The sequence below is a fragment of the Scleropages formosus genome, chromosome 13, assembly GCF_900964775.1.
Source record: "Scleropages formosus chromosome 13, fSclFor1.1, whole genome shotgun sequence".
NCBI classification, from domain to species: Eukaryota; Metazoa; Chordata; class Actinopteri; order Osteoglossiformes; family Osteoglossidae; genus Scleropages; species Scleropages formosus.
The window spans coordinates 15,164,573-15,179,288 of NC_041818.1; the positions used below are offsets into that span (position 1 = coordinate 15,164,573).

The window sequence follows — 14,716 nt, forward strand, 5'->3', positions numbered from 1 at the left end:
GAGAGAAACGGCAGAAGTCGCTGAAAGATGAGAACATCCACCAAGTCCTTCCTTCACTGCTCGTAAAGCCTCTCAGGTGGATGTATTGTGTTTTGTGTTGTGCACTGGAGCTGTGCAGAGTGCGGGCTCCCGGACGGTACAGCTCTCTCCGTTACGGTGAAAACTGCTAAGGGACGGATGACGGTCCAGTTTCCGTGAGCTCTAATGCTGGTGGCCTATTTGTGAAGGAGCTAAGCTTGTACATTTATCTGATACTTTCCTCCAAAGGGCCTTAGAAGGTTAAGTTACTTAGAATTATTTACATACTTATACAGCTGGGTAATTTCACTGGAGCAATTTAGGGTAAGTGCCTTGCTGAAGTTGTACCCACTAAAGATGGGATTCAAACCTGCAACCTTTGGGTCCAAACCCAGCAACTCTAACTGCTATGCTACCAGCAGGTTAGCAGGCACTTTTCCCCAAAGTGACATCTCAGGGTCTGCGATGACTGTAGTAACGTTTCGTTCACTTACCGCTGTCAGCTTCATGGGCAAACGTTTTCGGTGACGAAACCTCCGTGAACGCAGTGCGGACAGCAGAGCTCACGTAGTGGCAGGTGGATTCCCGTGCCTCTGCACCCTGAGACTGCTGCTGCATGTCAGTTGCTGTAATATGAAGCTGACTGATTTACATCAGCGGGGAGCCGAAACGGAAACTATTCCGTAATTGGCATATAAACAAAGGTGGGTATGATTATTCTGAACCCCTGAGTATAAACAAACGAATACATAACTATTATGCACTGCACAAAAATAAAATATCTGAATAATAAAATATTTAGATCTCTACTCAGATTTATAAGGGAGAAATGTGTACCGGGTTATAGCGGTAGCAAAGAGCAAAATTAAGTTACGCGACCACGGTGGAAACTGCAGCAGTGGCCCTCCAATGCGATGCAACACACCTTTCGATTGTAAGCAAAAGGTTTGAGCACCACTAGGGTATTAGTGCTGTATGCTCGGGTGGCGAAGGGTAGAAGGAGCTGACGGTGGCGGAGAGGCGCTGAGAGTCTCCTGATCCGCGTGTGCGGTTCTGCAGCGGGGATGTGGCACCATATTTTCATTCGTACGTCACTCAGCTCCTACCTGCTTGGAGATGAAGAACGGCTCCAGGATATTCCGTGTTTGATGGTTGTCATCCAGTCCGTGTCATTCCTGGCAGTTGCTACATATTACGGTATATTTTTTGTCAAATTTGGGAGTGGCCCGTCAAGTAATGGATGTAATGCAAAATGTCTTCGCAGGGTGATCATACACATTGTGTCGAGGTGCCACGAGGAGGGTCTTGAGCACTACCTCCGCTCCTTTGTCAAGGTAACTCGGAGAAGGCGATCGCTGATGATGTTCTGTGTGATGCGGGGTGGTCCCAGGTTCTGGGTCCTGTTCCTCAGCAGCTCTCAAACCTCTAGTCAGTTCTGAAACACTCCCCCTGTATGTTTCCGTTGTAATCCCCACATATTAACACACACACACACCATCTGAAACCACTTGTCCCATACGGGGTCGCGGGGGGCCAGAGCCTAACCCGGCAACACAGGGTGAGAGAGGACGCACCCAGGACGGGACGCCAGTCCGTCGCAAGGCACCCCAAGCGGGACTCGAACCCCAGACCCACTGGAGAGCAGGACCCGGTCCAACCCACTGCACCACCGTGCCCCCACATATAAAATATTTAAGAAATATCAATATAAAAAATAAATATATATTTTTCACTGTAGCGCTGAAGCTTTTGGTGACTCGTGATGAGTCGCTCTTATTGTTCTTCCACCCGTTTCGGTGCCCGTGTAGATATGTTGGCACATACATATGAGAGCCTTTCTTTGTTTCTGCAGTATGTGTTTGTGACCAATAAATCAGCAGCTGGGAACTCTGTCACCACACATGAGGTCCTGGCGACCGCTGTGACCGCAATCCTGAAGCAGACTGCCGATTTCATCACAAGCAACAAACTGCTTAAGGTGGGACCGCAGTTTTGTGCGTATGAGTGACCACATGTGAACTCAAATACACATAGCGCATGCTTTGTGTGTAGTCCTGCACCGTGACGTTTACAATGTGTGCTCATGTCTTTTAAACAACTCGCGCGCGCACACGCACACACACACTCTTTATAGGCTATATACTGCATATGGTGTGTATGTATGCATATATCTATATATATATAGCTCTCTCTGTCTTATATAGAAATATATGTAGTATAATGTAGTATGTACACTATAATTTTTATGTTCTGTGTGTATGTATGTGTATATATATATATTATATACACACTTTATTAGCTATATATGGTGTGTACATATTTATATATTCCTTATACATCTCTCTCTGCCTCTCTAAATATAGAATAATTTTTATGTGCAAGGTGTTATGCATTTGATTTTTAAGGAAAAAAAAAAGACATTAGATCACGTGAATGTAGAGGATATGAGGAGTGTTTTTCTCGCCAACTGTGAGAATATGGTTGAATGTTTCTGCATCATGACAACATTACACTCCTGTCTCGGTGCAAATTTTATTTTTTTTTTTTAATGACAGTGAAGCTGTAAGGAAGGAGGTTTCATGACTTACATTTGGGTGATATTCTGCACATCTCTTAATGCTGATACCATAGTGGTTAGAGCTGCTGCCTTTGGACCCAGAGGTTGCAGGTTTAAATCCCACCTCCAGCTGTAGTGCCCTTGAGCAAGGTACTCACCTAAAATTTGCCAGCTGTATAAATAGGTAAATAATCATAAGTTGCTTTAGATAAAAGTGTGAGATAAATGAATAAATGTCAATTTAATGTGAGGACACAACTCGGTCACAGCAGAGGTGAAGGTCCAAGTGAACTTTGTTGTCGCTCCACCCACAGGTGAGTTACGCATACAGGAGAACGAAATTTCGTTTCTCTTTGGACTCGCGTGCCACACACAACATACCGTGCTAGAAACGGACAAGTCCAAATACAAGACGGCGCAAGTACACGGGAGAGCCTGGCGACGATATACACGACGTAAATAGACACAGACTTCCACCTGGCAGATTTCCAGCGTTGCTTCTGAAAGTGGAAGAATCACTTGGCCAAGTGCGTATCATCCAGGGGGATGATTACTTAATATGAGATATTCTAACCACTAGCACAAAACACGATCTACGGTACGTGCACCACTGCTCAAAATTATTGCTCACGCTTGGTGTCGCTGTCACTGACATGCAGTTCAGTGCGATTTCCTTTTACTGCAGCAGATGGCAGTAGGCTGAAAGCAAACAGCCGCTGCTCCTCATCGTCGCCTGAAAAATTGGTCCCAAATTTCTTTTCCGGTTTCCCAGCGGTATAACCGAACAAAATATGTGTAAGAACCAGAGCATCAGGCAGAGAGGTCAGATTGGTCCGAAACAATGGCGACTCAGTGAGTCAAGTGTAATACTATGTGGGAGGTCTTCTGAAAATTGAAGGCATGTCCTCAAAAAAAGGCATGTTGTTGTTTTGAATCAGAATCAGAATCAGAATCAGAACGAGCTTTATTGCCAAGTATGTTCACATGAATTTATCTTGGTGACAGAAACTTCCGCAGCACAGACAGAATGACAGTGACAAGACACAGATGAGAAGATAGAATATGTGAATAAAGGATAAAAAATATATTAAAAATATAAAGTACCCAATATACAAAAATAGTCACTAGACATTATATGTATGTACAGGTATGTTCTATACAAATGCAAGGGAATGTGAGTAAGAGATGTGATGTGATAAATAGATCTAATTATAAATATAAATAACGTTGTGTATTGCACTGGTTTACTCTCCAGGAGGGATTTAGCTGTTCATGAGGTAGATGGCCTGAGGAAAGAAACTTTTCTTGTGCCTGGCTGTCCTGGTGCTCGGTGCTCTGTAGCGCCGGCCAGATGGCAAGGGTTCGAAGAGGAAGTGGCCTGGATGCGAGGGGTCTAGAATGATTTTGCTAGCTCTTTTACTGACTCTGGACGAGTGCAGTTCTCGGAGAGCTGGGGGGGATGTGCCGATGATTCTTCCAGCAGTCCGAAATAAAATAGTGTCAGCAGTAGTTCAAGGTGATCCGTAAACATTCCTTCTTTGCAGACTGCGGAACAAGTCTGAAATTCCTCGTTACTTTTGCGTGAGCAAAAGTATGAGCGCGTTTGCTTGCCAAAGAGTTTCTTGTAGAGCAACCTTAACAGCGAAACGACAGTAATTCCAGCATCAGCAGTGTGAAAAGGCTGAACTGCACACACGCCCTCACGTGTTTCAGGTGGTTCGGGTAACAAGTGTTCTGAATTCCACAAACATACCTGAACTCAAAAAGTCTTCCATTTCCTCTTTTGAAGTGCACATGCATTGCTGGCATCTAAGAATGTTTTAACTGATTTGTTTTTTTTTTTTTTTTGCCTCCTCAGATTTAGAAAGAATGTATTATATTTTAAAGTGTAATATATATGTATGTGTGTGTATTATATGATATATATATAATTTTTTTTTTTGCTTTCCCCCAGGACAGGGTAAGTCTTTGGGGGGGGGTTGGGTTGGGGAATGGATACTCTTCTGACTTTTTTTTTTTGTTTGAAAGCTTATTAAAAAGGTGCAAGTTCAGAATGTTTTCTAGTTAAGACAGTAATTTATTATGCATGTTATATAACCAACGTGCAAAACAGGCACTCCCAACAAAATATATGATCGTCATAAGTTAAGACAGGTTTTTTCATTCAGTTATTAATATGCACATTTACTGCAACTGGGTAGTGAATTTCCCAGTTTTTTTTCTTTATTATTTTATTTATAAAAAATAAAAAAAATCCTTTAAAATGTGACTGACATATGCTTTCGTATGCACTGTCAGGAAACGTTTCAATAATTCATTAAGCGGCTTCATGCTCTCGACAAACTGTATTTAATGCTGCCACCTGACGGTACCACTGTTTTCTTTTCAACAAGCAGCGTGGCAGTAGCAGTGCTAAAAACCTCTGTCCAGCATTCTAGAACTGTCATGTTGAAGTAGGGCAAAGATTTAGCGCCGGTGCGTTAAGGAGCAGTTCGTTGGAAGTCACTTTGGAGAAAAGCGTCCGCTAAATAAAGAGATAAATCCATGTAAAGGTTAGGAGGAAAGAGACGTAAGGACTGCGCTATGTCTCTATGTCTCTGGTCCGCTGTTGACACTGAAAGTGAGGTGACGCACGATGCTCGGATGCGTGCGATGCGGAGACGGGCGTGACCCGGAGCCCTGAGGCCTCTCACGTCAGCACGGCTTTCTCTTCCCTCATTTCAGTACTCCTGGTTCTTCTTCGAGATCGTGGCCAAGTCGATGGCGCAGTTCTTACAGGAGGGGAACAGGATAAAGGTGGGCTGTCCAGCACACTCTCGCATGTAGCACATTCGGCGCCCTTGAGCTCGTCAATTATTGATGGACGGCGCTCTGAATGTGTCGTCAACAGAGCGCTGTCATTATGCGGTAAACAAACACGCGCAGGTATCTGATGATCTCCGCTTAATCCTGCTTCATCACGCCTCGTAGGATATTCCTCTTGCGCTTCCTCATTCTGAACCCTAACCTCTGTGTTGATCACAGGTGCGTGCACACGCGCACATCCTGTATTTTTATATCATGAAAAGAAAGTTACTCGTTATGATCAGGTAACCTAGAGACTCTAGTAGAGTGCGAAGGACATTTTTCATGAGACGTGCATTGCTGTAAATGGACCTGAGTCTGCAAGAAATAATTTCTTTGTAGTCACCTGTTCCTTCTGTCAAGGCAGTTATTATTATTATTATTATTATTATTACTACTACATTAATGATTGACTATAGAACGTAAGTTAATTTCACCCATTTTTCTCTACGTGGCAACACTGAAATCCTGATAAGGCCTCCAGGTAACTGTGGAGCTGCAAGAATGCTTAAGAGCGTGTCGGAGTGAAAGTTGCGTGTCTCTCGCGCTCGGCTCTCCAGATGCCACGAGCCCAGCGGTTCCCAGACAGCTTCCAGCAGGCTCTGCAGTCACTGCTGCTGTCCATCATGCCTCACATCACAATCCGCCACGTGGAGGTCCCAGATGAGGCACGCTGTGTCAATCTGAGTCTGGCCAACTTCATCAAGGTGAGTCGTCCTAATCTGGGCCTGACCTGCTGCACACTGGTGGGAACTTTTCCTCTAGGCCTTAGCGTCTTTATCAAGGTCATTCTTACCTGTGCCAGGTACGCTTCTTCATCAAGTGTTCCTGTAACCAAGGCCTGAGATGTGTAATTGTAAACTTAACAAATGAAAATACACACACACACACTCATTAAATCTTAATACATTGATTATTTTGAGGGAATTATGTCATGTAATACATTCAGACATATTTCACCTACATCGTACACCCAAGCTCTTAATTTATTAGTATTTATTGCATTGTTTCAAATCATGTTCTGTCAAGGACTTGTGTGACTACATATCGGTGTGACGCACCTGAGCGTGACTAGATGCGGAAACTCGCAGGTTCCACGAGATCAAAAGAGAAAAACCGGTTGTGGTGGCAACAGCTAAAATCCCCCTTTGAGCTACAAAGCTGGCTGTTTCCGTCATGCTTAAAACCGCATCGGAGAAATAATAGAGGTGTTAATAGTTTGCTCTGGAGCAGGACTGCACTGGGACTGCAGTCGGGAGCCTCGAGCTGGGAGCCAAGGCTAGATGAGGCTTGCGGCTGGCTGGCTGCCTTGCACTCCTGCGCTTGTTTACCGGTCCAGCAGCAGATTGAAATGGAGGGGAACTAGATTGCATAGGTATCTCAAAGTTAAATTACTCGAAGGAAGGATTAAAGTATTTGTCTTGGGTGCCTTCGGAGTGTTGGGTGTGTGTCTCTCCAGCTCTCAGTAGCAGCACAAATACAGACTGGGCTTGTTTTCTCACGACTGAGCCTCAGATTATGAGCCCAGGCTCCAAGTTGGCACACATCACTGTTGAAATAAATGAGCCTGGTTGTCACAAGTGGCTCTGCTTTTTATAGATTTTTCCGCTTGAATTGAGCTTTGTATTTTCCTTATCTTTTTTTCTCTGCGTTGCGTGTGGTGAAATCAAGCCTAGATGTTCCCCTTACCAAAGAGCAGATCTGACAAGTATGATATTCCAGTGCACAGAAGGGCCAGTTTATGACCAACAGTAGTTAAAATGTGTTTATTTAATTCTCAGGGCTCTGCAGCACTATACCTAGTAGCGCTCAAAGCGCCAGGGCTGTGGGTTCAAATCCAGTTCGCTCTGTGCCAAGATTGCGCATTCGGCCCTTGGTCGTGTGGGTGTCTCGGTGCTCTGGTTTCCTCTCGTAGTCCAAGGATGCATGTTTCAGGAGAGCTCCTACTCTGAATTGTCCTTTGTGCGTGCGTGTGTGTGTGTGATTGTCCTGTGATGGACTGGAATCCTGTCCAACGTGTGTCTTGCCTCACACCCTTTGCTTCTAGCATAGACTCTGCAGCACTGCAACCCTGCATTGCCAGTTATTACGGACACTTAATACTTACTTAATTAAAAGTATTAATAGCACACTTTTTAATGCAATTTTGTAAATAAATTTTTGCCGTGTATTATCAGTTTAAAAAGAGGTATTTTCGTTGGTCTTATTGAAAGTGTTGTTACACAAATTGCATGGAAGAGCAGCATGGTCCAGTCCTCAAAGTAAAAGGCCAGTTCCTTTCTTTGGCTGACGTTGTCTGGTACTGTTAATCACCTCATCATGTCTATTATAAACCTGCAGATACAACCGTGAATTATGGTTTCCATCCCAGACGTCGGCTCTGTGTTGACTTCAGTTGAAAGACGCAATTTCCCCGCACACATACGTCAGGCTGCAGGAGAAAGAGGATTTAAACTGTAAACATTTTATATCAAGGCAACTGATATATATATAGAAAATAATTTATCCTGGAAATAATTAATGAGATCAGATGGAAATCAAAGTCACACTTGGTCTCCCTTGTTCAAAGGCTTGCAGTTGTCACATCTGTGGACCATAGTTTTGCACAGTTTTTAAGTTGCGTGTCGCGATTGGCTGCAGATGGATGGCTTTTAATTTCAGAAGAATCCAAACACACAAATTTCCCCATAGTATGATGGTACAGGAAATTGTGTTGTTAACTTCATCTGATGAGATTTTCTGAATAAGTTGTTGTTGTTGAGGAGAAGATGAAAGTGAGGAAGATGTAAAGTTGCAGCTGGTGGCTAAATTACTTAACCATGGACAGAAATCGTTCACCAGTCACTAAATAATGACTCTATCAGTGGCACTAAGGTCCCTTTTTGTCGTCCAGTTGAAAGCTGCGGATACTTGAGGACGGTACTCGACCGGATCGAAAAGCTGTAAAGAAAAATCTCACAAGTATTCATTTGTATCGTAGCAGTCGAAGGATGACTTACCCTTAATGACAATGATCGTGGGAATTTGGGGAATCATCCGGTGTCCCCTTGTCGAAACTACATTCTGCTGGCTTCTTCTTAAAGAACGGGACTTGCGGTCCACATTTTGCGTGAAAGCGTGTGTGTGTCCACTACCGTATGTCCGTGTAAAAGGGTCTGCCCAGCATTTGCCTTCCAGTTTCACGTTGTTTCTGCAAAAAACACTGACTGCTCTTTTGTTCCTCAGCGATGCTTCACCTTCATGAACCGAGGGTTTGCCTTCAGCCTTGTTAACGACTACATGTGTGGCTTCACCCTCAAGGATCCCAAGGTACGGTGGTATGAGACACTCGGTGTGACGGCACGGGACTTTTCAGCCCGGCTTGTATGATAGTCTGCAAATAGGTAACGGACAGTCCACGTTACATTTACCTGACACTTTTCTCCAAAGCAACTTGTGCTGTTAAGGTACCTACAGTTATTTTCTTATCTTTACAGCCGGGTTACTTTAATGGAGCAATTTGAGGTAAGCACCTTGCTCAAGATTACTGTAGCTGGAGGTCGGAAGCGAACCTGCTACCTTTAGGGCCGAAGACGCTACCTGTACCATGTTAAAAATGCTTTTTAAAATACAGCGCAGAAGTACTGTTCAGTTTGATGCTCCTACTAGGAGAATCTCAGTTTTAAAGGATTTCAAATCCTTTTTGGTATCCATTCTTGTAAATATGTGGGCAGCAGGTATTGTAGTGCTTGAAGTCACTGCCTCTGGACTTAGATCCCACCCTATGGCTGTAACGCCCTCGAGCAAGGTAATTGTCTTCAGTTGCTCCAGTAAAAATCGTTTGCTTATATAAATAGGTAAATCATTGTAAGTAACACTCAGTTGCTTTGGAGAAAAGCATCAGGTAAAGGAATAAATGAAAGCACAGCTGCTTTGATGGCAAGTAATATTCTGCTCGTATTTGCTTATTCGTGCACTGGTTTTATTGCTGATGTTTGTAACTGAGATGCTTTAGTGATAACTGAAGCCTCTCGACACAGGTGCTCACCGAGATGAAATTTGACTTCCTCATGACGCTGTGCAACCACGAGCACTACATCCCCCTGAACCTGCCCATGGCGTTCGGCCGCACCAAACTGCAGCGAGTGCAGGGTGAGGTCCCCAGTTCTCCGTGAGCGGCTGATCAATGCCACGCACCGGCAGCTGCCAGCACCCCATCTCCACTGCCCCAATGATAAATCTGAGCAGCTTTTCTTGGCCACAATCCCGAATCCCCTCACTGAGTAGTGTGGTTTCACTGTAAATAACATCCCTCGCTTGTAACCCCACTGCCACCCACAACCCACATGAAAAGCATGTTATTCGTTTTGTTCATTTTTCTTTCTGTGTTTGTGTTTTATTTTGCTCGTTGTCAGATATTATTTCATTTGCGATGGACCGTTTTAGCGCCGTAGGTAGGTGGTACCGCATCATGTGCAGCGCTGTGCAATCACACCTGAAGAGATTCCCTCTTTTAACATGCCTACTAACCCCACTGCATGCCTTTCGCCTTCCAGATACCCTGACATCTATTATATATGCACACTTCTTTAACGTGCTCAACAGGTTTGCAAGACATGCGTTTCTCAGCGCGTGGACCGGTGAGCAACCGAGGAAGGGGTGTGCTGACACGCGTAGGAGAATGCACCTGAATGCCTGTCATTCTCTTCACTGGAGACACCATTCATCCAGCTGCCTCCTTTTGATATCTAGCTGTCATGTCCTTTTCATCTGAGCTTATGCTTCAGTGTAACATGAGCGTGCCAACAAGGCTCTGCAGATTTGGCAGCACCGCATAATTTCGCCATGGATTAAATCCGGTGTGCCTTTTTGGTTTTTTTTATTTTTTATTTTTTAAGCTCAGCCTTGTAATACAGCCCAGACACCAATCTGAGCAGTAAGACCAATAGTGGTAAAGGTAATGTGATACGCTCTGTGTATCGTTCCTTTTCTATCATCGTTGCAGGCCTTTGGACGTTGGGCCAGTTCCTCTGTGGCATACTGCCCTCTTCTCCTGACCTCACTCTTTGTGCAATGACTCTGCCCCCTCAGCCTGTCTAAGGAACTCACGGCTACTAATGAAAACCAGCATTGGAGATATTTTTAGTCTCCTTGTCTTGAATGTGTTTTTGTCTGGTGCCAAACGGAGTTGGAACTTGTGCTCCTGAAAATGAAAGTGCATCGTGCCATGTTCTCACGCTCCTGAAACCACAATCCTCGATGCTCAGTGCTTCTACTCATTCCATTTCCCATAATGCACCACTGCTCTGGTTCTGGACCTGTTTGATCTTGTGCGGTCCTTCAAAATGTACATCGCATCCCACACCCTAGCTGGTGCCCTCCGAACTAACACGCTTCACTGAGATGAATCACAATGGATCAGAGTTACCTGCTGTCTATTGTAAAAGCTGCTAATTGTGATCTTCAGCACCAGCAACACTGTACAGTCCACAATAATAGGCTCATGGTTTCCAAAATCTTAGAATTTCCCCTACAGTGGCCCTGTGCTATATTGCAGATCTAAGTCTGGAGTTCAGCTTGACAGAGGACTACTGCAGAAACCACTTTCTGGTCGGGCTGCTTCTCAGGGAGGTGGCTGAAGGGCTGCAGAGTTGCCCAGAGGTGAGGCAGCTGGCTGTAGCTGTGCTCAAGAACCTCATGGTGAAACATGCCTTGGACGATCGATACAACCTGTTTAAGGTGAGTCTCACGCCACAGGTTCCACAGCAACAGACTGTCATGTTTAGTAGACCTGGAACTCATCACTCTGTTCGCTTTACCAAACTATTGTGTTCTTACCATAGTGGTGGTAATCTGTAGCTTTACTGTACCACCACACCATTACTCTTACAATCCTGGGGTATCTTATCTGATGCTAATCTGCATTGTTACCCCTTGGTTTCATTGGTCCAGTTGCCAGCAGCTAGCTGTGTAACGCTTTAGGCATAGTTAGTGTGGTTAATATGTTCTTTGGTTTGTGTTCTGAGCCAATCCCCTGGTGGTGTCAGTGTAATGGGTAAACGGAGCATCCTGCATATGAATGTGAACTAGGACCGGGTCCTATTCAATATGCATAGAGAGGAAGCTGGAGCACGTACATACTGAGACTAGACTACAAAATGTGTCTTCTAGCACTGAAGGCAAGATTTCCTACCAAATTGTTTTTTATTATAATATAATAATAATAATGAATTGGCAAAAAATACGGAATTATTTTGCAGTCTGAATAGCAAGTGATGGTCCTAGTGCAAACAATGCGAGTAATTGAATGGATCATACTTCATAATGAGTCGTGTTACTGGAGTGTTTGTGTTTCAGAAACTTTGGCGTCTGCGCGTGTACGCTGCGTTACGTGTTTTTTTTGCAGCTTGCGGGTGTGGTATTGTGTCAGACAGGAGAAAAACCCTTTTGTGTGTGTAGAACCAGCAGGCGCGGATCTGCATGCTGTATCTCCCCGTGCTGGAGCTGCTGTACCAGAACATGAAGCAGCTGGTGCCCCGCGAACTGTCCTCCAACTCCTGCCTGGGCTTCACGGTGAGGCCCTGTGCCCAAGAGCACCCGAGCCCTGGAAGCCGGCTTTCGCACACTCACCCTACCTGTGTGCTGTGTCCATCAGGCCTCCAGAGATGACCTAAGACTGGCATGTCCTTCATCAGACCCCCGCAGGACCAGTACAGGAGTGGACAAAGACCAAGGTGAGGGTCTGCTTTGCTCACACGAATGAGACCAACAGGTTCTTTGTTAGGCCCACTTCAAGCCCCGAAGCCTGTCATCTGAACTGGTTCATACAGTATCTTTCTGTTCTTCTTCTATTTGGGTTTCTGTTTTTAAGCACTTTATTGTCTTTTACTGTGCTTTTCCCTTTTTTTGAGGGGATTTTGATTCTTCTGTAGTGGGCCTTGGATGGAAAGTGCTGCTGGGGGTGTTTTAAGGTTAAGAGGCAGGAATTAAGATCTTCAACACTCACCTGCAAATAAGGTTGTGGCTGAAAGCTTCCCCGGTGTTTTTGTTTATAGTGTTGTTCTCAATTTCGGGTTCTGGTATCTCTAGCTCTCTTTATTTTTCTCTCTCTCTGTTCTTTTCCTCCCTAGATGAGATATTCCAGTTTTTGTTGTTTTTTGATGTTTAAAAAAAAAAAAAAAAAAATCAATCCATGTGGTGATTAGTTTAGATTCTCAAAAGACACTATGGAAACACGTAACATTTAGATTGCATTTGGCAGACCCTTTTCTCCGAATAATACTGTGCAATAGTTTCGGTGCACACGGTGACTCACAGTGCTAGATATTCTACGTGCAATTACTCACTCGTCTACATACCAGTGAAACACACTTTCTTTCTGTCACACACACAGTATTGGCAATTTAGAGTTACCAATTTATGTCTTTTGGCTATGGGAGGAAACCAGAGTGTCCGGAGGAAACCCACAGCTAGATGTACAGTGGTTGGTGTGAATATCGCTGAGATCGTACACGCCCACCACAGTCTTTGATGTGTTCTACTGAGAAATGAGAAGAAACATCAAGAAACGTTAACTTCTTTTTTTTTATATGAAGTCATCATGTGATTGTGTATTGATTATGAGCAGGTACATAAGAGGGCTGGGCTTTTCCTGGATGACAGTGTTAATGTGTGTGTGGAGCCAGGCTGCGGTAAACACGTATGATTCCCCATTGCAGGTCTCATGGTCCAGAACGGACATGTGGTGAAGCGGGAGGACTCCAGGGGGTCCTTGTTCATGGAAGCAAGTGCCTTGGACGGCAGCGAGGTGAGTGAGGATGGAGCTGGGCCATATTCTACCTGCGGCGTCTTTGGGGCAATTGCGGTGGCTGCCGGACTTTTTACATTTATTCTCTCTCTCTCTCTCTCACACACACACACACACACACACACACACACACACACACACACACACACACACACACACACACACACACACTCTCAAACCACTTGTCCCAAGCGGGGTTGCAGCAAACTGGAGCATAACCCCGCAATACAGGGCGCGAGGCTGGAGGGGACACACCCAGGGTGGGACACCAGTCTTTCGCAAGACACCCCAAGTGGGACTCGAACCCCAGACCCACCAGAGAGCAGGCACAGGCCAAACCCGCTGCGCCACCGCGCCGCCTAATTTAAACTCCCTAGTGTAATTTTTATTTTCTCAGTTTCTGTATGCATTTTCTGACAACAAAGGAAAATTATTTAAGAAGAGGAAAAATAGTACATCGAGATGTGACTCAGTTGTGGTGAAGAAACACGACTGTGGAAACTGAATGATGTAGGAAGTTGAGCGTATCTGATGCTTTCCAGTAATTGTTGTGCAACTCTTTGTTAACAACATATTTCAGATCTCAAACCACAGGCGAACGTATATCAACAGGACTGTACATTTAAATTTACTTGTCCATAGTGTGGCAGACCATTATTACTGCATCTAATAGTCAGTGCACAAGCAGGGACTAGTCTGAAGTTTTTTTTTTTATTATTTTTTTAATAATATGTTCATGGGTTTATGGGTTTGTTGCATTGAGGAGGAAAAGAATGTGCATCGCTGCAGCCGCGCCCAGAGGAAATGTCCAAAGTCTGGTACTCTCTGTAGATAATCGCATTTTTACGAGGTTGTGGATACGAGCGCTCTTGTAATTACGGTCATTAACTGATGATACCGATGACAACAGTGGTCTCCCTTCTTTGTCCTTCCACCTCCGCAGCTGCACAGACGGGGGTCCACCCTGAGCGCCCTTAACCCCGTGGGCAGGCTCGGCCACTACGAGGTCAAAGGACTGCTCCTGTGCTTCTTGTACATCGTCAAGACTGTGTCAGAAGGTCAGCAACAGCAGCGCTTGAGTCTGCTTGCAAACTTGGGGTCATCGCCCACAGGGGTCAGCAATGAGTTAACAGTCTCAGCCATCTAAGCAAGGAAATTAAAGAAATTTACTCCCAAGAATTCTTCAGGAGACTCAGGAGACTGTTTCTGTGCTTGATTCCAGCAGTAGAGACCCAGCAGGGCTACTCGCCGCATGTCGCAGCTCGTCCGACTGGGAGAGGATCTCTCCTGTCTTCTCCCATCCCTCTGAATGCGTTTCTTTGCTCTTCTCACCCTCTCCTCTGTAGATACCCTGCTGGCCTACTGGAACAAAGTTCCTCCACAGGACGTCATGAACTTCCTCAGCCTACTTGAGTATGTGGTTCACAGTGACCACAGTTGTAGCGGTTTGCCTTATTTTTGCTTTTCGGCAGCGTTCGCTTTCAAAACATACCTTCTATGCCTTCATCCAA

The 14,716-nt window shown here is 44.8% G+C and overlaps 1 protein-coding gene across 2 annotated transcripts in view; it reads left to right on the forward strand.

Annotated features, from left to right (window-relative positions):
- Positions 1 to 14,716, forward strand: part of dock11 (dedicator of cytokinesis 11) — a 66,788-nt gene that overhangs the window by 29,276 nt on the left and 22,796 nt on the right. The window contains exons 25-37 of one of the 2 annotated variants that reach the window (XM_029257390.1): positions 1,283 to 1,352; positions 1,871 to 1,996; positions 5,300 to 5,371; positions 5,980 to 6,126; positions 8,645 to 8,728; positions 9,439 to 9,550; positions 9,814 to 9,852; positions 10,956 to 11,137; positions 11,858 to 11,971; positions 12,054 to 12,132; positions 13,117 to 13,205; positions 14,149 to 14,263; positions 14,552 to 14,618. In XM_029257390.1, the coding sequence (XP_029113223.1) occupies positions 1,283 to 1,352; positions 1,871 to 1,996; positions 5,300 to 5,371; positions 5,980 to 6,126; positions 8,645 to 8,728; positions 9,439 to 9,550; positions 9,814 to 9,852; positions 10,956 to 11,137; positions 11,858 to 11,971; positions 12,054 to 12,132; positions 13,117 to 13,205; positions 14,149 to 14,263; positions 14,552 to 14,618 (1,296 nt within the window). The remainder of the gene's footprint in view (positions 1 to 1,282; positions 1,353 to 1,870; positions 1,997 to 5,299; positions 5,372 to 5,979; positions 6,127 to 8,644; positions 8,729 to 9,438; positions 9,551 to 9,813; positions 9,853 to 10,955; positions 11,138 to 11,857; positions 11,972 to 12,053; positions 12,133 to 13,116; positions 13,206 to 14,148; positions 14,264 to 14,551; positions 14,619 to 14,716) is intronic. The other variant, XM_029257391.1, reaches the window with a different exon arrangement.